Consider the following 23,446-nt stretch of genomic DNA (forward strand, 5'->3'; position numbering starts at 1 on the left):
TGAATGGGATTAAATAAGATAAGTGTCAAGGTTGCACAGGTGATCTTAATTCTATTTTTTTTCAAATTTTCAGTTTTGCAATCGGCTTTTTTTTTTTTTTTTTTTTTTTTAACAGCTAGATGTATTTAACTCTCCTCTGTATTTTTATAAACACATATTCCCCAAAAGATTTGTGGGGAAAAAAGCAAGCCCCACTTTTTTTCTTTTCTAAATACAAGATGTCATTTTTACCAGCTTAAACCATAATTTACTTCTGCTTCATACATGCATCTAGTTTCTGTCTTACAAAGAAGAAAAATCAACACTGGCAATGGGATTTTTAAAAGCACTGTTATATTACCATTTTGCACATGTGCAAACATAGTCTATCTTTTTTGAAGATTTCTTAAGATAAATTGATATAGCTGAAGAAACAACTATGAATTAAAAAAAATCAAAATAGTTCTCATTGTTAAATCACTTACCATATGTACTACTTCGGGGTAAATAGGTTCTGTAATCACATTGCGATTGTGTGTGATATATTCTACCATTTCACTTAAAGCTGCTCGTTTTACTTCCTTCCACTTTAGGTCACTTAGTGGATCAGAAACAAAGTCAAAAAGTACACAACATTGTCGTAACTTCTGGATAAAAAGCTTTTCTTGATCAGCAGGAGGAACATCTGAAAAGTGAAAAATAATTGGTTATAAATTATATTGTAGTGGACTTTACTCTTGTCCCCGTTTTTACTTCCTGAGACACAGTCATAGCAGTGTTTAAGACTACAAGCAAACTATTTGAATCTTCAAACCACCTTCAGGAATATAACGGCCCAGAGTATGAACCCTAGTAAAATACATTGCACATGACAGGATGATTTAACAAAATTGCAACAGTGATGAATACTTGCCTTTGCCAGAAATAGATACTGCATGGAAAAAACACGTACTCGAAAAAAATGCCTCAAGGAATTCCCCAAACAGCTCAGTTTGTGTAAAGAACATTATGCTGCATTTGCAGATATTAGAGATATTAATATTAGAGATAAATTGGTAGATCTTCAGTTTCAGCATTAGATTTAAGCCAGAGACTTTTTAAATCTGGGAGCTGCCACTTCACAAAGTCCACCTTTACATCAAGTCCTGCCTATGACACAACAGGCTGCAGTAACCACATCTAGGCACAGAACAACTATTCAAGATTTTTTTAAACTTCATTAACACAAGAAATATTTAAAGAAACTGGAGCAGTGCACCTAGGATCTTCCAACTATTTGACCAATTTGTGACACTATTTTGAAGGTTTGTTTCACACATAGAAAAGTTAGACTTGCATTATCAATCTATTTAAGCACTTGCAAGAGTCTGTTTGCTTAACTGTGTCCAGCACTGAATATAAGGTATGAAAAAGTTAACAGTAAACTTTAAAACAAATTGACTAAATACCTTGTTTGATATTTACTCATTGTTTAATCATCACTCAGATGGAGCTGATAAGAAACTATTTTGATTTCTCTCTTCTGTAATACCTATTAAAAATATTTCACAGGCTTCAGACATCCTGAGACCAGACTCCCCATCTTCAATAACAACCAAATCCAAACAAAAAAAGAAAAAAAGATGAGAATATTTGCGCTCTCTTGGTAAAATATAATTCATTGTCTGCATCACTGTTATACAGACACTTAACCTTCTCAGACAAAGCTTGCCTTGCCTTAGACACTTTGTGCGGTGGTATTTTTATTGTTTGACAAGGATACCTAGGCTATAAAAAAAATCTGAGGTTTTTACCTCCAAATTTTCACTCCCTGTGCTTTACACCTTAATCCTCCCTGCTGATCCTCCATAATTAATTATTTAGCACTTGCATGTAAAGCAGAATTAGACTGCATAGTTCAAACTTCATACACAGAACTGACAAGCAAGCAAGCGAGGATGATTTTGCCATCAGTATTTTCCAAAATAATGAACCTTCAAAAAATTAAGTGTCCTCACATCGACATAAACCCACCAATTACAATTTGAAACGGAAGTAAGCCTAAACCACTGAGTCTAAATATAGATACAGAAGTTTAAGTTTAGGTTACTGTTAAGAAAGAACTAACACTAGACTGCACTTTATAAACATTCACATGTTCACAAATTAGAACACTTCCTGTGGCTAACACTTCAACAGTTACAGAACAGAAGTCAGACCTTTTAAATTCTACAGAGCTTTAGCCTGGATGCCACAAAATTCTGCATGTACTTTATTTTTCGCTTAAATAATCCCAGTTAAGATGACTAATATATGTGAAATTAGATCATCATACACAGCAAAAACTTGCAGGATCAGGACCTTAACTTTCAATACTTAGGAAATACTAAAGTAACTGGCCAGAGTTAAAGAAAGCCGTACCATATTTTGACAGCAGCAAAAATTCCATTTTGTCCAATTAAAATGGCTATATGACTACAGCACTAAGCTTAAGACGAGAATTGGGAACACACTACAGAAAGTCTGCATAAATTAACACAGTAATGCATTTTATGTTTCTGCATAATGACTTTTTTATTGCTGGATACGAACTGCTAAGACATTAATAGCACGTTAAAAAAGAGAAAGACTAGACTGCCTTTGTAAATAGTTCTTCAGTTTACTCCCACTTCTTCCAGTTGATGACTCTTCTTTTTCCTTAAGAGTACCATAAAATGCTAAAATTTTCTTAAATACAAGCAGCAAGAGCTACCATCAAACAAAGTATTTCAAGTGGTACCACTGAATACAAACACACACAACCCAACACATGCACGTACAATCTAATAAATTGAATGTCTGACATATCTACAGTCCAGTTGATTAGTTAAATACAATGAGTTGCCCTCCTTTAAGTGTCTGACAAACTTAAGATAACAAAAGCTGGAGCTCCCTCCCCAAGAGAAGTTGCTTTCAAAAGTACTTTTATTACAATAAACCTGGAGGACATATTTTTTTAAAACAGCTGGCAATTTTTTTTTAAGTTACGTACACTGAATTGCTCTGAAGATTAATTCCGGAAAAAACGTAGTAAATTAAGAGCCCTGAAGAACACACAGAATAAAAATGTAGCATACATACCAGAAAATATAACCAGTCACAGATTTCAGTGCCACCAAGACATCTGAGATATTGAAGACTTCAAGAACTAGAAAGAAGATGCTAAGTGACAAGTGTCCCTAAACAGAGCAAGAACTTTCTGGCAAATAAACCTAAATTCCTGTCCAGTGTTGTGAACAAATCAAAAGTACTTCAAGCCACACAAATTTTGTATCTGAATACACATGCTTTTGTCTATTTGGATTACAAACTATAGCAATTAATAATTTCTCCTGGAAAAAGAGTATTTAATTGAGTAGTTTCCATACCGAAAGCCAGCCAAATTTATGATCTCAATGTAAAAAGTCTCAGACACACAAAGTGGTTGGAGTGGTTACCTTTTCCCAATTAACTGTAAAACGGAAAGTGGCTCAACCTGAAGCGTAACAACACAATTTCGCTTACGGATATTGTGCTATGAATGTATGCTCCACAAAATCCAAAGCCTAGAGACTATAATCATACAAGTAATGGACATAAAATTACAGTGATTTACAGCACACTAACCTGAAAGGCGAGGAAGCATTAAAGCTGTAATTACTACTAATCTTGGAAGTTAAACACTGACAACTAAGAGGGTCAAGAAACACCCTCAACAAGGCAAACCACCTCCCTCACCATTTATTCTGAAGTGGCTTAACTGTTTTAAGTACCTTAGTCATTCTTGTTATTCTAGCAGAGAGAGAGATGTTCTTCATACAGACTAAGAATATCACGTATTTCTAAGGAACTATGTTTTGTCTGTTTGGGTTTTTTTTCCCCCCTTTAGGAGTGTTCATCAACAGCTTTCAAGTGTCCGGACCTCAAATCTCTTGTGATACTTGTCTGGAGTACTTGCCATCAAATCAAGACCATCCCTACTTTTATGGTTTGAAAGGATATTTCAGTATGACAGTGGCTAAGAAACTGACTTGAGTAGACTGTTAATTTTTGCGTAGAGAATGTATGCACACCAGCAGAGCAACTCCGAGATGCCCCGAAAAGTCATTTATCCTCAGCTACATGCCAGGGACTATCTGGTTACATTCTTTCAGTTAACTGCATGGTGACTTTTACATCACCTTCCACTTCAATTAAGTGATACCCCCCCGACTTCCGATTGCTGAAGTTAACTGACACATTTGAAGAGAGTGCCACTAGGTAAAAGTTTCTGTAACTGAGCAACGCTGGTGCTCCATTCCCCAATGACCATGGGAAGGCCGCGGTTATTCAGAAGCTACTCCTTACAATTATTTCAAACCCAACGTTTGGAGCTATTCACTGAGCAAGAAGAACAAACCAACCCCCTGTGCCCCCGATCAAATCAAAACCAAAAAATCCCCATACACCCCCCCCCACCTCCATTTGCTAGGGACTATTTACATAATTTTCACAGAATTTGTTTCTAAACAGCAGCAGTAGTATAACCTTAAGACTCTTACTCAATCCAAACACTTACCCTATCAGTAATGATATTTTGAGTACTATTTCTAATCTACTGGAACAGGAGCATAGTTTTTCAGAATCACAAAGAATTTCAGTCTTATGTTTGGATTGGATGTCCAGCAATGCCTGACAGATTTACACAAATATTGTAATAACACATTTCATGCCTAAATCTGCATTATTTATCCTACTCTCCTTTTTGTAAAATATAAAAATACACTAGAAAAAGTATCAAAGGAAGGTAGGTACCATGATAGCAAGGTAAGCCTCTGGGCCTGAGGGATCAGCTTTTTGTCTTGTTCAGGTTTTTCAGAGTTTTGTTCCTTCCAATCCCAGGATAAATGTTATATCAACTTACACAAACAACCTAGAGAGATGCAAACTCTACCCTTTCTATTTTAATGGTACTGATACAGAAGTAGCTATTCAGTTTAAAATAGTCAACATCATCTCACTGTGGCCTTGCCACATAATGCTGCTGCTGAGTATAAAATATGTTTCTTTCCACTGCATAATTGATACCAGCTGTTATTATCAGTATCTCACTTTGTAGAAGACAGCACTTTCAGTCCATATCTCAGTTTGAAACAGCCAGGGAAAGATCAGGTACTCAGCTACTGACTGCCTTAGCAGAACACAGACAGTTCGTTGTAAAAGCTATAATTTAAACACTCGACTTTGTATGAAAACAGATTCCTTGGAAGCTTAGGTATGTCTTCAGCTGTTCTTACTGTGAGTTAAAGGTAAGTGAGCTCACTGCAAATGAACTGTTTGTTCACATGGGTAACTGTCCTCCCTCCACCCTTGCTTGCTTCTCAGCCAGGATGTGGCATTGACAGACTATAGGATCCTGAAAAACTTTTTTTTTTTTTTTTTAAGGTAGAGCATAGCTAAGGAACTAAAACACTGTTATAATCTAACAAATGAAGACTTTTCCTGTCTTCAGATTAAAGCAGATTTTGCCTGGTTTAAGAAAATTAGAAATAGAAAAAGTAAAAATAAACCAGAACACACTGAAGTTAAGTTTTTAAGTGCTTGAACATATGTTCAATATTGTGTGATACATGAATATTTTTTCATTGTAGACTGTAGAGAACTTACTGTTCTCTCGATAACATTTTTTATGTTCCTTCAAATCTAAAAATGAGATTTTTAGTTTTCTGTTGTCATTGTGTCACCACTGGTCATTGATGATTCATCCAGCCTCTATCTTTTTCACAGAAGCCCATTTTTCTATGACAACAGTGTAATTTAATAGTTGCTGAATGGAGGACAAAAGGCAAGTCAGGGTAAATAGGTGACCCAGAGATGTCACACAAACCAGCTGATTTCTAGTACAGACTGGAGCTGAAATAAAGCTAGAAGTTTAAAGTTTTTAGGTCATGACAGGAGGAACAGCTGATACAATTTCTACCACAAAACACAATTTGTGGTCAGTAAAACTCACGACATTACGTCATTTTGAAAGCAGAAAACAAGAGACATGGCTGATAATTTGCAGAAAATGCATACAGAAGATAAAACTCATCTTAGTTCTGTGAGCACCTTCTTGCTCATACATAAAGGCTCAGTTACCACTTTTGCTCATCGGACAGCTTCCCATTTCATTAAAAGAAAAATAGCTCCTTTTTTTCTTTTAAACTATCCAATACCCCTAGCTACCACCAGACTATGTACACACACATTATCAGTAAAAAAAGTTCCTTTCATTTTAAACGAGCAGCTAGATTCTTTCATACAGAAACTCACACAGAGGTTTAAGTCAAAGAATATACAGACCACACAGAGAAGGAGCATGTGAAAAACAAAGCTCATAGAAAAGAGATCATCTAAAAATCACATGCTAAAAGTAACCGCTACTTTAAGACTGGTGTAGAGCAAAAGTCCAAGTATGTAAGGTGACTCCTGCTTGCAAGGTGACAATACACCTTATGAAACATGCCTGCATGTTTCAAACCTACTGAAGAGCTAGAGTTTTTAATGACAAAGAAAAACAACACTTAACTGTCAACTACGGTGCTACCCAGAACATATCATCAAGTCTATTGATAACATAGTCCCTTCCGCTGGTGAAAAGCAAGTGTCAGTCTATTTCAGATCTGACGTCCATTGGAAAAGCAAGCAGCCTTAAAACTTTAGTGAAGTTTTGTAATTTGCACTATGTAGTTGTACTTCAACAAGCAAAGTCCAGTGTCGTGGGATGTTTTCTTAGGCATTTCAGTTTACAGTAGTGTGGCAGCATGTTTTCAAAGAATAAGCACAGTTCAATATCTTAAGAGAAATGGAAATTGACAGACATAAAGGCAGCGGGACTGCAAAGCATGGGGAAAAGGATGTAATCTGTTGCAACATGGATTTACCAGAATTAGCACTTTTTCCAGAACTAGTGATCAAGTCCTTAAAAAGAGAAGAACATAAAAGAACCACAGAAAACTAGAAAGAAGATCACAAAAGCTTGTCTAACATTTGATAAAATTCCATTTAAATATCTACCTTATTTTGAAGCTATTAAATTACTATCCTAATCCAAAGTGAGGAATATTTTTCTGGGCTACAGAACTTAATTTTTATTGCATTTCTAATATATGATATTGGAAATAAGGGGGTGACACAGGGGAGAAATCTTCCAATTCATGCATGGAAAAGTTTAAATCTATTACTGCTAGCAGCACTTAAATTTGAGGAATACAAGGAAGTACTATAATTAAATACAAGATGCAATACATTTTATACTATACCTAGCAACCCTGGGAGTGGGAGTTTGGCTGCATAATAACTCAAAGCAGGCAAGATACTGTTGTATGCATACATTGGACTAGAAAATACATAAAACATCACTGTTTATATTGTTTTATTTGAGTATTATTGACTCTGGAGAAGCATTTCTTTGCCAAAAGAGATGCTTAAAACAAAAATAATGACCACGGCAACAAAAGCCACAGGAAGACTTTAGGAAAAACTCATGGAAAAACAGAGTGCTTGTATTAGACTCAAGAGAGCATAATATATAAACATTTTAAGTGGCACAGAAGAGGAACAAGCTTCCGTTCTTTATCTCAATATCGAAGATAAAAGGATGCACATGTAAGCAATGTAAAGTGTCATAAAAGAATGCAGGCTCTGAAAGAACTGAGCTGTAAGTTTAAGGTCCTTCTCTTATTACCATGTATTATACCTCGAAACAGTCCTACAGAGTAGTTCTTAACAGCTTTTTTCTTTTTTTTGAAACACTTAACACGTTTCCTGTCAGAAACAGAGCACTGGCACTTAAGATTCATGGACTTTCATCTACAACAACAAAGCTCATGATTCCCAAACAACTCCTGTAATAAAAATATTTTACAGGTACTTAGAGCTTCCTAAGGATTAAAAGAAAACAGTTGCTATTCCAACCAGTTATTATCACAGTAAAGTTGTTTTGTTCAAGGCCACTTGGAAGGTGAGCTGAGAACGGTCAGTGGATGCACAAGGGAAGTTTCCAATCTCAAGCAGTAGTTGTCCAGCGGACTGAAACTTCCAAAGCATGACCCTCGCCTGCATCAGCTGCCTTTATGCAGCACCATGACACTCTGTATCAGTCCAGGCATTTAGGAGAGGGGAGAAAATGAGAATGAGCTGTAATTACGGGCTATGTCCACTCCTTCGCTTTCAAGGAACTGAGCCGCTGCCAGAAATACCTTTTGGCTGTTCTTCAGATAACAGAAATCTGTAATTGGAAATAAAAGCTCCTTTTCATTTTCCTGCATTTGGAGAAACTGCACTGTTCCTAACTGCTGCTGTTTCACATTCAGTAATGCACCTGGAAAAGACTGGCACACAAACTATGAGAACTACTTCCCTATATATTGATAGAAAATAAGGTTTAAAACCAATGCTTAAAATCATACATATGTAGCACATTTTCTACCTAAAATTCAAAAGCAAGCTGTGTTTTACTTTATTTTCAAGTAGTTCAAATTTTTGGACATTCCAGTACTCCAGTGGTTTTATGAAAATAACTTTTATTTCCAGCAAACAAGTCCTGGTTAGAAGTGAACATTTTTAAGCTTTCTTTTTCAATAAAGCAATAGCACTGATACTACTTCTATGCTTATCTGTAGTCTGAATATAGCCATAACTCCACTTAAGATTAAAAAAATTTATTTCACCTATGTATGTGCATGAAACTAGTCTTAATCATGATACAGAAGTGGGGAGAGGGGTAGGCAGGAGCAAGATGTTGGAATTCGTTAAGTAGAAAGGTACACAACATTTAAAATTTTCCATTTCTACATAAAGAAATCTCTTGGCTAAATTTTCATTCAAATCAGTGACTTTTCATTGGATTATGAGACTTTTAACACATTTAATGGAAAAAAAATGGGCTTAGAATCAAATGAGCTATTATCAGAATAATTAAACAGCAACAGCAAAAAAAAAATAGCCACCACCCAAAACCCCACAGCTTAAGAGTCTGAAAGGAATGAGAAGCACACGTTTTGTCACTCCTGGAGTGAAGCTCAAAACAGGTGCTTCACAACACTAATCCCCTCTCAAAGCTGCAGTCGTTGGGGAATTCAGTGCTGAAGGCTATTGCTGGTTGCAGCTATCTCCTAACTACAAGATTACGTTGTGGTTTTGAGGACAGAGAAGCTAAGTAATGACATTTAACTGTCAAAGAGTTAAGATGGGAGATTCTAAGGACTGAATGGTAACTTAGTAGAAAAAAAGCTGTTTGGCACATTTTTTACATACTAAACAACTGAAGTTATTTCCAATAGCATCTTTTCCAGGTGTACATCGTAAGTCTAATGATGATAGAAACAGATCAACAGTGAATAATCTACGCACCTAGTTATCTAATGATTTTTCAAAAGTGGAACACCACCATCCTGCACCTAAGCTCCTGCTTTACAAAGAGTTTGATCAGAAGTCAACTACTTTCTTAGAAGCCATATGAATTTTTTTAAAAACCTTGAGAATATATTTGTAATAATATTTAAAAGAAATAAGGATTTTTAGACTATGTTAAAATGCTTAAAAATAGAAAGTGAAGAGCAAAAGTGTATACATACTTTAAAGGCAATGCACCATAAAGAGTAAAACAGGAATGCTTATACATGAAATGACAAGTGAAACAAGCTGAAATGGGCTTGAGCTAATGAAATAAAAATTCCACCTGAAAATTAGGGAGAAAAATGACAGGGAGGATAATCAAACAGACAACGGAAGAAAAAACTGTCTTAACAAGGGAAGAGAGAAATCAAACAGACAAAGAACTCCCAGAAGAGCTTTTCGGCATATATACAGTTAATATGACAGCAAAACTCCTTTTGAAATACAAAGTGCTTACTAGCAACCTAACAGAAAAATTCTCAATTTCCTAGCTGTTACGGTGTACTTGAATCCATTCTCAAAGCATAAAACCAAACTTATTACACAACATCTTCAATTGCATTTGAAAACTTTAAAATTGTTTTTAAATCCATATAACAGTATGTCTGAAAAAACAAAGTGCTTCTTTTGGTGAGACCAGACTTCAGTCACATTACAGAACATAATTCAAGTGCATGGTGTAATTCAGAAGACAATATATATTAAGTAAATTGAAGAAATCCATGAACCACTAAAACTGCCACTTTGGACACTTGGTGGAAATAGGTATCAGCTAATCAAACCTAACCACCATCTGCTATAAGCCTAAGTGCTGTCTCCTGAAATACACCGCAACGCCACACACCAACCTGTAATTCTAGTCAGATACCACTCCCGAGACTTGAGTAACTTGCCAATCAACGTTACCTGTCACACACCTACGATAAATATAATTTGAGTAACAATCAACTGCCAAAATGTAAAATAAGTTGGTTACCTCCCCAGAGCGTATCAACCTGCTTCTTTCTCTCCTCACTCCCTGTACACATGCTAACCCTCTCCCAAACGGGGTTACCGCTTGCTTTCTACTGGATGCTTCTGAATGACAAAATAGGTGAATTTAATCACGACATTTAGAATAATTACTAACAGATATCACAAGAATTCATTGAGGAATGCTGGGTCATGTGTTGGCTTAGAACGAGATGACAATAGATTAGAAAGCACGAAGAAAAGCCCCCCAGGGTTTTCTACGGTCAAACTCAAGTGTTTCACATGTTAATGCAACCTAAACCAAATGCCCAGCCCCCACGCAAGAACTCTGGTTAATGTGCAACCGCCTGCGCTTTCCAGCTTGTCTGAAGCTAAGATTTATTCTTAAATTAACAAAAACGTCCATAACCTTTCCTTGATGACAACAATGAATCAGTTTTCTACATTCTCCAAGTCTTTTGAAAAGTCCGTTCATAAGAGCCTTAACAGTGAAGGTAACCCTGAGCTGAGATGCAAACTAAGGTCCTGAACGGCTAATCAACAATTAAAATTCTCCAAATCACCATACATCATTAAAATTTCCAGCAGTCATTACCAGATATGCACAAGTATCACCAAATACCACCAGGATTTTGTTGTGGTTTTCTTGAAAGCAATTTCTTAATAAATTTTAATAGACAGTAAGTCCCATCCCCTGTGTGTGGGTTTTGGTTTGGGTTGCTCTTTTGCGGTTTGGTCTCTCTTGGGGGGGGATGGGGTTGTGTTTTTTTTTGTATTCCCTGAAAAACCCTACTTTCCAATTCAGTGTATAGTTTTTCTTATTTTTTGGCATAAGCAATACTTCCTCAGTCCTATATGCCTGTGAAATTTAGGCACCTCATGGGATGTGACACAGCTAAAAAATGTACAAGCACTATGGCAATGTTTTGGGAAGAAGAAAAACAAATAGTCTTAGAGCTCGGTCAGTAACTTGCTTAGCAGCCAATGCTGGCCACGTCAAATGCTAACAACAATTACTTCAAAGGCTAACAGCAATTAACAGCAGTTCCCAAACAGAAAATAAAAAATACCTTTCAGCAAGGAAAGTTTTGATTCAAATATAGTAGAAAGCCAATTATGTCCATTTCAAAATATACTAAAATACGTGCTTTCAACATAATTGTATTTTAAGAAGATTAACAATATAATATACCTGCATGTTTTGTCAGGAATTAAGTGCTTAATAACTTCCCATTCAACTCAAAAATAATTCCTGCACAATCCAACATTATTTTTCCTCATACCACATTCGCCCAAAACCACGTCCATTTCCTTCAAACATGTCTTCAGTCTCTGGTCAAACTAATCTTCAGCCTCACAAAGGAATTCTAGTCTAGTAAGGACAGGAACTGTACCCATTAGCAAGTGTCCCTAACAGGGTACGTTGCTTAGCTGCCAGAAAAGCTGACATTCTGCTAATTTGCACCAAATTTCCACCCCTCTCACACAGCAAAAAAGAGGGGAGAATTTAATTATGTAATATATTTAAATTGGCACCTCCAACAAATCTGTAAACTTACAGCGCACAAACAAGTTGTTTGGCTTCCTTAGCTATGAATTCAAGATGGACCCACTACTGCATGTCCAGAAGCCCTGGACGTGTTCGGACATCCCACTCCCAGCACACTTCCCAAAATATTAATTTTACGTATACTTTTATTTTTAAACAGAAGATTTATATGTGCAATGAAAGCAATTTAATTTCTTCCATTTAAGAATAAGCTTTAGGATTCTTTATCCCTTAAGCTACATTAACAAATACTGAGTTTCCAATTAAGAGGGAGTGAGAAAAGTTATCCAGTGAAGTATATGCTCAAAATTTTACTTCAGAGAGGATGTGTTTATTCTGATTCAAAGGTCAATAAAACCTTAATCTCCTACTGTGACAAGAACAAAGTTTTTATAGCATGCACATAACTGTAACACATAGTGCTCAAAAAACCCTGCACATTAATTTTTGGATTTCAAGATACTTTATATAGAAGATTAGATGTAACAGGAGCAAAAGACAGAAACATATTCTGGGAACAGGTTAGAAGAAAGATTCTAGTGTTAAGCTCAGTTACAGTTTGGAAAGCATTTTTGAAGAAAAACTTATTACACCCAAAGACCTTCCATAAAACTCCTCTAAATGAGAAGTGTTTCAAATTACTAGACTCCTACAACAACTAGAAAAGTCCCAAATGAATAATTTCTTTACTTCATTTATACATCTTTCACATTTCATGTATCATCTTTTATTTGTGTAACCTATAAAGAAAATTTACTTCATAAAATTCTGATTATCAGCAACATGAGCAATTATGAAAATTTATATAAAACTATCACTTCTCAATCCAGAGTCAGACCCCACCCCTAATCATAACTGCATCTGAAGAAGAAAATTTAATTGGCAAGTTATAGCAGAAATGGTACGGCATGATTTATACGTGCATTAAGCGTAACTGAGGTGTGGATATGGCTTTAAAATAATCATGCAATCAGAGCAAGATTTAGCTCAGTTTTGTCATTTCAGGCACAAGCATGTGGACAGAAGCCAAGCACTGTCTCTGTTTGGCCAAGACTGGACTTTTACTGGTACAGGGTGTTTACCTCTGGCATAAAGGTTGGAACATAAAAACCACCTCCACCAGAGGAACATCTTGCCTGCATATGATGTAAATATTCCTGTAACTAGTAAATATTGCTGGTATTCGCTTGATCTACATAATTTACAATGCAGTTTCAGTAGTTAACAGCACTTGATAGCACATGGAGAGAGTTGACTCCACAAAAGTTTAAATTTAATTACTGAAAACTTTCAACAGAAATGTAAATAAAAATTTTTCTCAGAAACAGATTAACACTGAATTTTAATATTAAAATGTATTTCATAGCAACAATCACAAGCAGAAGATTTTTGATGTATGAATAAAAATTGGGGGAAATAGCATGTATGCCGATATAACCTTGCTTCTTTGAAAGGGTGTCCAAATTACATCATGAGTCAGTAAATGTATCTTAAAAATTCCAGCTGACTACCTTCCCACAATCTCACGGAATTCTCAGCTCAACAGAAAGTCCCCTTCAGAGACGTTTTACAGTCATAGACTTACAGAGATTTTCAGTGCAGCACAAACACGTAACATCCTCATTGTTTCTAGCAGCAAAACTTACACGTACACGCTTCATATTGGCAAAGGATCTACACAGGTAAAAACAACCCAACAAAGTGACGTAAAAGTGAAGAGGAATGACAGAGCACACGGAGTAAAAGCAGTAACAAGGTAAAATATATCCTCCGATAGGAAGCAATGCATGGTAAGGGAAGAGTTAATAAGCACGTTATTGTGTTAATAATGTTAAACAGAGCAGGAGTGATACCCAAGTAACCCCCTTTAAATCTGCTCTTGGTCAAGTATTAAAACACTCCCCCGCCATGAGTTGCTTCAGCATATACCAGCACAAACCCCTCACTCTATGTCTGGCTAAGTGCTATGGCCGTGTCTGGATGTCCCTCTGGAAAAAAAAAAAAAAAAAAAAAAAAAAAAAAATCGAGCAAAACTGTGCAAGAGGCAATACAAAACCACCGTCATTTGTACCAGTATCAGTCCTTTGACAATTCAGATCATCATCTGATACTACCTGATGGAACTCTTACGGAAACATGTCAGTCCTATAGACCTGAGAGGCTGGGTTTCATTAAGAATAGGACTGCTGCTTGTTCTTGAGGAAGATGGGCCTGTTTCTCCTTTTTGAAGCAACACTTTCAGAAAGGAACAGTGGATGGGTTTGAGAGCTAACGATTCAGTGTACAACTGGTCGAGCAACGATAAAACAGCTGCAGTGGCTGTGAACTTGCTATGAGGATACTGGAAACTTTTGGCAAGAGGGATTACTATGAACTCCAAGGAGTCAGGCTGAGTATCAATGGAGCCTGGGTGGCTTGGCAACAAGGCACAGGTATCAGCCCAAACACACAGCTGGTTCTCACCCCTTCAGATTATCAAATTATAATTGGCTCATATGGGAGAAAAGGGAAGAACAAGCATTTTTTTTTCCTCTTTTAAATCTCAGCTGAGGTTTACCCATTTGATCCAAAACCAACAGCAACTATGACCCACAAGCAGGACAGACGTGTGCTGGCCATGGGAAATCCCATTTATTGCATTAGCATGGGTGAAAAGTTTCGGATGTCTTTTGCACAGGAGTATTTCTATGGAAGTAAAACCAAACCTGCAATTTCCCAAGTAGCTGAAATTTTTAAATTTAAATTAACTGAAAGAGAATTAGTACTATTCATTACTGCAATGGAAGCATCTCTGAAGAAAATCATTAAGATGTCTACTCTGTGTACCTTTCTTCCCAGGAAGATTTTACTTACTTCTCACAACAAAGAGTCACTGTATCTTAAATGTTTACTAAATTTAAATGTGTGAAAGGATTAAAGGAAATTAATATGTAAACAAACATACACGCTCAGAACAGTTAAATTCATCATCCTTAAAAATACCTACTTACGTGGAAAACGCAAGATGCATGTGAAGGTGAAGATGATAATTTCACAGAAAATACAGAAGGAATAAACCAGATTCATTTTCCACTGCAGTAAACACTAGCAGCAAAAAAAACCCAGTAGCATGAAAGGTGACTTTCTGACACTTTTAGTATGCTTTCATAATCAACATAGGCCAGTTTCAGACTCTAATAAAATATTAATATAAAAAAGGCAAACTGAGCACTTGTAAAGGAAATTATGCTTGAAATCGATCAAGTTCTTGGAAAGTATTAGAAAGTTGTTAAATGTCAGTTATCCCTGGATTTTTTGACTTTTAACACAATGTTTTTATAATGCAGGAAGACTACCAGAAACAGGCTATACAGATCTGTGGTAGAAATTGCACTGTTCCAACATTTTCATAAACACCACAGAAGATGAATAGCAGGGTCATTGCTTGTTAATGCTGTATTCATTGTCAGTTTAAAACTTGTTAAAGAGCTACAGAAAAATCTCACAATACCGAGTAGATTAAGTCAATCTATTAGACCTTTCCAAAAGCTGATAAATGTAAAGAAGTGTGGGTGAAATAGCAGGCTGTGTACATTTATGAGTTCTAGCTCATCCAGATGATACTTTTAGAGTTACGGATGTTCCATAAAACACACATACCTGCCACAACTATTTTTACTACTGCTGAGCTCCTAACAGACTATTATGAAATGACCAAACATCCTTTTACTGTACCAATAATTTTAATACTGCATGAGGTTCCAGTCACCCTTCTTTAACAGTTCACAAAAACATGATAAGAATAACTTAAAATACCATAATACCAAAAATTTAAAGTTAACACAGACAAGAGTACTACTATTAAGCACGCTGTCACCAAACATATTAAAAAGTCTGCCTTAGTAATCAAAGGAAAAAGAAGAAAAAAAAAGAAAAAAGTTTACAACATTACTATTGCTCTTTGAATTTAAAAATTGATATTGTAATATTTTTAAGTGACAGTAAGGTCAGTCATTTTTTGTCCCACATGCAACAAAGAATGACAGAATCATAGAATAATTTTCACCAGAAGGGACCATCTCATTTCTGCTAGTCTAATCCCGCACTCAAAGTGGGGTGAGCTAAACAAACCCGCTTGCTCATGGCATTGTCCAGTCAAGTTTTAAGTATCTCTAAGCACACAGATTTCACAGCCTCTTTTGGAACTTTGTTCCAGTGTTTAACCACTTTCACAGTGTATTTTTCTTCTACTTGTATACAGTTGCAGTCTCCTGTGTGGAAACTCATATCACTAGCTTCTCACTCAATCACTGCATATCCCTGAGAAGAGCCTGGCTCTGTCCTCTATACGCTCCCATCAGTTTGCTGAAGACAAGGTCTCCCCTTAGCCTTCCCTTCCTCAGGCCAAACGAACCCAGTTCTTTCAGGCTCCTTTTGTACATCATGAGATTAACGGATACCGTTCTGGACGCTGAATTTGGTCTGTGTTACTTCTGAAGTGTGAGCCTTGGCCTCTGCTTTCCGCTTAATTACAAAATGGATATTAGTTTTCATTTTTTTTTAGCTCAGAAACAATTCCTGCAAAGCAAGTCTTCATGATTTTTAGCAGGTATTGTTAAAGAAAAGTATCTTCAGATCAATTATTTTTCAAGAAAAAGGAACACATGCTGGGTTCTTTCTAAAATGAAACAGCTGAGCTTGTCTCCTTTAAGAAGTAAATTGCACACTTCAGGTTTACATGCAATATGCAGCTCACTTAGAAGTTGTTTCCTACGTTCACACATTGTCAAAAGGGACTTGACCTTTCATAGCCAAGTGTGAAAACACAAAGTAAGTGGAAATGCACCTTGTAATAGCTAGATAGCACTTGGTTGCTTTAAGAATGTGACAGTAGTTCATGGTGATCAGGTAACCTTTCAGCTCCAGACCAAAAGTGGCCCAAACTCAGGGAAAACACCACCAACAGGTGCTTGATGTTGTGTTAGTACCTAACCCAACAAAACAATGATCTTTCACCATGTTTTGGCAAGCTTGCCCATTTCTATCTAAATACTCAGATATTTACAATCACAAAAACATTAGCACTGACATTTTTAGCCCTATAGAAAAGCACTATGTGAAGAGGGAATAGTAACTACCTTCCGTGATCCCTTACTCAAGATTAATACATATAAGAAGCATATAGAAAGAATGGACACACTTAATACCACTTATATCTTTGAAAAAAGTCAAAGCATCTTTCACTAAATCTGAACTAATTTAAATAATGACAACGTCTAATCTATAAAAAAAAAATGCTTCTCTGGAAGACAGAGGAGAAGCATGGACAATGAGATATTTGGAACAGGTTATGGCCTACAGCAAGCATCAGCTTGAGTTAACACAGTATCAGGGTGTTCCCCCCCCCCCCTCCCATTTCTTTATCTCTTGCAAAACATCTAGAAAATAATTTTTGAAAAGAAAGAACAGATATTACCAGTCCCAGCCAGTCAGTTAACTAAGCCACTAAGTAAATTCTATAATCTGCTAATTCTGCCATTGCAGATCAGAGGAGTTTTACCTATATTTTCTTCGAATATCTGTCTCTTGAGTTCATAAAACCACTGGCATTTGGGCTACTTCTACATACTGATAAAACAGTATTAAGAGATTTTTCTTAGCAATGTTGAAACCATATTCCAAATGAAAAATTTCTGCCCTCCCCAACCATTTATAATCTTTCTACAGAATGAATTATAATTATTTTTTACCCATAACTGCACTCTGTACTACAACTACAGTTTTCCGCAAAACTCACAACAGTAAATATGAACTGGTAACTCTGAAGCCTAGTGACAAATATTTACTGTTTGTGCTAATTCATACTGCTTTTATAGCGGCTTTCTTTGCTTGAAGTGTCAAGATGGAAATCAAAAGGTCCTGATTTCTTCCCCCAGGCCTCATCTCAATTTACTGGATCCTCCTATCAGGGCCTTGAGTACACTTCCATCATCCTAGGGGTTTCAGCTGCCAGCAGGGCTCCATAAGGAGAAAGACACGTCTTGAAATCACCATCCAGCTATGCTTCCCCCTGGTTGTAAAAATCTTAAATTCATAATACCTAATAACCCTCTCCTCTGTGCTGTCCTAATGTCATCTTCACAGGTAGTGACTTCTCTATGCATGAAGATCCTAAAGGAGCTCTCCATGCAGATATCCCATGATCAGTTGTTTGGCTCCACCATTTGTTTCACAGTCAGCTAAAAGCTCAAGTCTCTGTCCAGGATCACAAACCACAGTAGTTATTCCATGGCCATAATGAATGCTCAAACTGAAACTGTAATTTTCCTGGAAGCTTTGGATGGTTCCAATACAAGGTAAGTTTTCAGTTCACCATGATAACCAGTAACAAGCAGCTTAGCTGACCATTACACACTCTAGAAAGATCAACGCAGCAGTAGTGTAACTCTTATCTCCTGGAAAGCCTGTTGCGGGTGGAATGACCGAGGGCTCACTACTCCAGCAGCCAACCACTCACTGAGCCAGTGCTTTCAGCACAAGAAAGTAACATACAGTAATGGCTCCACACCAGTGGCGTTCAGTGTGGATTAGGCTCTTTTGGTGCTTGATCTTCCAACAATGGGTCCAAAGTCATCTTCTGCAGACCTCATTTCTACACCCTGGTCTTGAACAACTGACAAGTGTATGATAGTGACAAAGGGCACAGTCTCCCAGTACCTGAATGAAGAAGAACAGGTGTACTGAGAGTGACCAAGGTCAGCCAACAGTCCAGCAGCTGCTAAACAAGTCCACAGTGAAGATGCACACTAAGGCAGACAGTCAACGCACCAGGATCCAGATCAGCAAGGTACATGGCTGGACAACCACGCAGCTGCAAGCTAGCCAAGACAACAACCAAGGCCAAGGGCTCAAGCTTAAAGACAACTCCTGAGTGAAAGGGGGACCCCCGACAAGACTCCTCACAGCTATTTCCACAGCAGTCTGACTCAAGATTACACAACCGCACCGTACCCAAGATGACCCTGAGCACCAGCAGCCAAATGAACTGCTGGAGGACAGGGTATTTGGGGCCCTGACATCTCCTATCCTACAAATACCTACTGCTCCTCCTTATTGGTGATGCTGCAGATACCAGTGAGAGCAACAGAGGCCAGTAAGATTCTGACACCCTTATTTCCTATTCACAAGCCTTGTACCATTATTTTGAAAAACCACCTGCATCTATTTTTCTAACTGTGTTGTTTCAGTAAAGCTGTAGGTATCCCAGACAATAAAGCTGTCAGCAGTTCAGGAGGGGCAGGAGGAAGGGGAGCAAATTCCCATCCCATGCCAGATCAGAAGATTTCCTTTTTATTCTTCAAACGTTACATACTCCATATGATCCAGGTATAGAAAGCGCTTTAGAACTAACTTTAAAAGCAAGATTGCAACTTCTATTTTCAAACAAGCCCTCATAATGTAGTCCACAAGGCTTCACAGACTTTTTTAAAAAATATGATTAAGGTCAAATACAATAGCTACAATATAAGGGTAAAATAAAATACAATGCACCATCTCAAAATTTTAATTTAAAGATTATATGAAATTGGTGATAAAGTAGTAACTTCTCTATTACAACAAACTAGATCTACCAGAAACAACTGAGAGGCTTGTGCTCCCCCCACTTTGACATTGAAGTTTTAGCTCTCACAGCCACAAAGAGGAGTGCTTCTACTAGAAATTTAATCCTACACTGCAACAGATGATGTAAAAGGACAACCGTAAAAGCAGCATGGATTGGGACAAACAGTAAACGTGTCATTAGACTTCAGAGTTACCAGTGAATTTTTACTGCTATTAATTTTGTATGTATTGTTCTGACAGGCTTCATTTTGTAGGCAGATGAGTACTGGTAATATCAGAACAGCTAGCGAGATGAAGTACACACAAAAAACCAAAGAAACTTCTGTGTACATATATGTATGGAAGAGACACTTTTCCTCTCCTAGTGTCAAGAATCTCCTCTGGCTTATAATACCAGAGACACATCTTATTTCCTACCACCTGAAAAACGCAAAACAAACTCTCAGTTATTTCTTAATTGCTGACAGGAAAGTCCACTCTCATTACCCATTTAAAAAAAAAAAAACCCAAACAAACAAATGAAAAAACCCCAACAACCCCCAAAAACAACAAACAAAACCACAAAACCCCTTAACCCCTATTTTATTGTGTATTATCCAGTGTACCAAAAATTTACGTCTTAGGAAAGTAAATTTCCAACAGTTTCTTACAGTCCATTGTTTCCACAATTATGTATTTGATTGGAGCAACAGGGATAATAAATTCACTGACAAGAACCTTGTTATCGTATTGAGACAAAGGATTATTAAGGTTCATCATTATAATATTTCATCATGCTAATTCCAACTTTGGTTTATCTTCCTGACTTGCACCTTTAAAAGACGGTGCTTCTCCCCTTCCAAAAGGCACCATCTATCAGAGAATCAAGGCGATTTGTGCAGAGTGAAAAGTGAAGGCCTGTCTACAGGTCAAGCAGTTGCATTTATATTCCCTTGACAACCAGCACAAAATTCCCTAACTCAAGGGAATTTTATCACATTTCCCCTCCACTCACAGACCAAAATTAGAGTCTTCTAGAATACATCCAGTCCCACTTCAGAGAGGAGGAGATGACTCCTTTAAAAGGTAAAGAGAAATCCTGATTTCTTAATACATGAAGACCAGTGCTACTGCTTAAAGGCACAGGCTTCCAAACAGTTAGGGGTTTGGTTTTTTTGTTTGTTTGTTTTTTTTTTTACTTTCAAAGCAAAATTTTTCCAGTGTATGGAATATTAATGAAAAAAAATATTCTTTTCAGTATCAACATCTAGCCTCTGCCAGTGAAAGCTGAGAAGGAAAGGTAATTAAGAATGGTATCAGCTCTGTCTGTCTCTTGCATATAAATGCCATTGTTCAAGGTGTGCTGATCCCAGCTAATACATATGCTGCTTTCATAAAAAGTTCTAAGCCAAAACCACCTTAAGGAAGACATTAAAAAAAAAAGCTTTGGTTGGTTAAAAGCCAGCTAAAAAAATACACAACCCCCTACAGCAATGCAAAATTCTACTAACTGCAAAAATACAGAACAAGAGATACACACTCAGTATCAGGCAAAAGTGTCATATACCAACGCGTATTTTTCCAATGAATTATACAAAATGTGGATTTGCAGCACACTAATTCCATGTACCCAAAATAACATGTTCTGTGAAGAAATTTAACATTCAGAACTGGACAAAGCGATAGGCACGTAAGAGCTTGCTTGTTAAAGCCGAACTGCATCTCTTCTAGGAAATGCTCTCTGAATACATAAAGGATATTTTCACAATAAATGTCACATCTCTTCCCCCTGCTTCCTCCCCAACAACACTCCCAATTCTTTCAGAAGCTGCAGTGGATTTTAAAGGAGCTCTATCCGAACAATCCACACAAAAAAGGCTTTGAAGCACACCAAGCGTTTGCCCTTATTCTATAGAAACTGTACGGCGATAACTTGGCTCTTCCCTCCCCCCACTCGGTACCTTTCTGGGGTAGTGACTTCACATCCTTTGACATCAGCACAGCTCGAAAGGGGGATGGGAGAGTTACGGCAGAAAGCAGTAAAACCTGCTTTTAACTATGCATGCAATGCCTCTACGAATTCTCAAATCTTCCTAAACCAACAGAGAACGGGTTTCGGGCTCCCCCGGCTTTAGGGCGGCCGTGACAACGAAGGGGACGGGGCCACAAAGGCCGCCCGTGCGGATCGCCACAATGGCCATTGATCAGCTCGGCAGAGGGTCGCGATCCACTCGCACACGCACAATAACTCACCTCTGATATGCAAAAGGGCCACGGGCTGGAAGGGCCCATTGGAATTGGCTGCGTCAACCACCATCCTGCTGCCAGCTCTGTTACATGTCAACATCGAGGCTCCAGCAGGCAAGGCGGTGTGTTCCTTAAGGCAAGAAACCAGCCTCCATTTTAGTTTAAAAAAAGACAGAAACTGAAGCGCTCTGCAGCTGGAGGGAACTGGCTAGTTAGTGATGTCAGCGGGCGGGAGGAGCCCCATTGGCTCACGGCAGCAACTTAAAATGACACCGAGGAGGCCGCAAACGAGCGGGGGAGGCGCGGGGCTGTCACCGCGCCCTGCGCCGCCGGAGGGGGGGCTCTGCCGCGCCTGTGCCCGTCACCCGGGAGGGTCTTACTGCGGCTCTGTTACTGCCCCACAGCCCGTGGCCGGGGCGCACCTGGCTAGGAAGAGCACCGGCTGGTTTGGGTTGTTTTGGGGTTTATTTGGGGGTGGTTTTGTCTTGGTTTATTTTTTTCCTTTCCTGGAAAAGCCAAAAGCTTAATCTTTCCTTCAGCAAGGCTGCCAAGGATTCCCAAACAGTTCAATTTAACCGTGGAAAAACAAGCACTAAGGGCAACATCTACAAATTTAGCTTTCAAGAGCCATATTAAAAGGTATTTCACAGCACAATATAGGTCCTTCAGCTATCACGATTAGTGATTTGTAAACATAAAACCTCTAAGCAATCCCATGAACTGTTTGACAACTGGTTGCTAATATTTCTTATGAATAAAAATATATACATATGACATTCAGGAGATGAAAACCTCATGTTCCATGCTCATCTGAATACTTCTCAATCTAGAAACAGACCTATCTTAAGTTTAAGTTAATGTTGTCAACCTTTGACATTGCAAACCCCAGGTTTTCCTTTCTAGTAAGTTCAGCAATTAGAAGTAACTTCATTATCAAAAAATCAGTATTGTGGCACTAAGAACTAATATACAGGCATACAGAAAGTTTTGCTGCATAATCCCAGAAATACAGAAAAAGCCCAGCATAACCTTTTCTAAACTTTTTAGTTAAATTACTGTAAGCAACAATCTCTTCCTCATATGAAATTTGCACATTTATTTTCCAATGAGCTGCTCCTCACAGGGGAGGTGCTCCAGCCCCCGATCATCTTTGTGGCCTCCTCTGGACCCACTCAAGCAGGTCCATGTCTGTCTTGTGCTGGAGGCCCCAAAGCTGGACACAGCACTGCAGGTGGAGTCTCACAAGAGCAGAGTAGAGGGGGAGACTCATCTCCCTCGACCTGCTGGCCACATGAAGTTCAACAAGGCCAAGTGCAGATGATCAGGGGGCCGGAGCACCTCCCCTATGAGGACAGCCTCAGAGAGTTGAGGTTGTTCAGCCTGGAGAAGGGAAGGCTCCAGAGAGACCTTAGTGGCCTTCCAGTACTTAAAGGGAGCCTACAGGGAAAGATGGGGAGGGACACTTTGTCAGGGAGTGTGGCGATAGGACGAGGGGTAACCATTTCAAGCTGAAAGGGGAGATTCAGATTAGGTATTGGGAAGAAACTCTTCACTGTGAGGGTGGTGAGACACTGGAACAGGTTGCCTGGAGAAGCTGTGGCTGCCCACTCCCACCAGCATGTTGACTACACCACGCAGCTTAGTGTCATTGGCAAACTTGCTGAGAGTGCACTCAATCCCATTGTCCATGTCACTGACAAA

The 23,446-nt window shown here is 38.0% G+C and overlaps 1 protein-coding gene across 3 annotated transcripts in view; it reads right to left on the minus strand.

The window, feature by feature from the left end:
• PPP2R5C (protein phosphatase 2 regulatory subunit B'gamma) overlaps positions 1–23,446 on the minus strand; it is a 79,447-nt gene that overhangs the window by 28,115 nt on the left and 27,886 nt on the right. For 2 of the 3 annotated variants that reach the window (XM_086463642.1, XM_086463644.1), the window contains exon 4: positions 465–664. In XM_086463642.1, the coding sequence (XP_086319768.1) occupies positions 465–664 (200 nt within the window). Of the gene's footprint in view, positions 1–464; positions 665–21,751; positions 21,851–23,446 lie in introns of those variants that run through there. The other variant, XM_086463643.1, reaches the window with a different exon arrangement.

This window comes from Leptosomus discolor, chromosome 3 (assembly GCF_034619465.1).
Source record: "Leptosomus discolor isolate bLepDis1 chromosome 3, bLepDis1.hap2, whole genome shotgun sequence".
In the NCBI taxonomy this organism is placed as follows: Eukaryota; Metazoa; Chordata; class Aves; order Leptosomiformes; family Leptosomidae; genus Leptosomus; species Leptosomus discolor.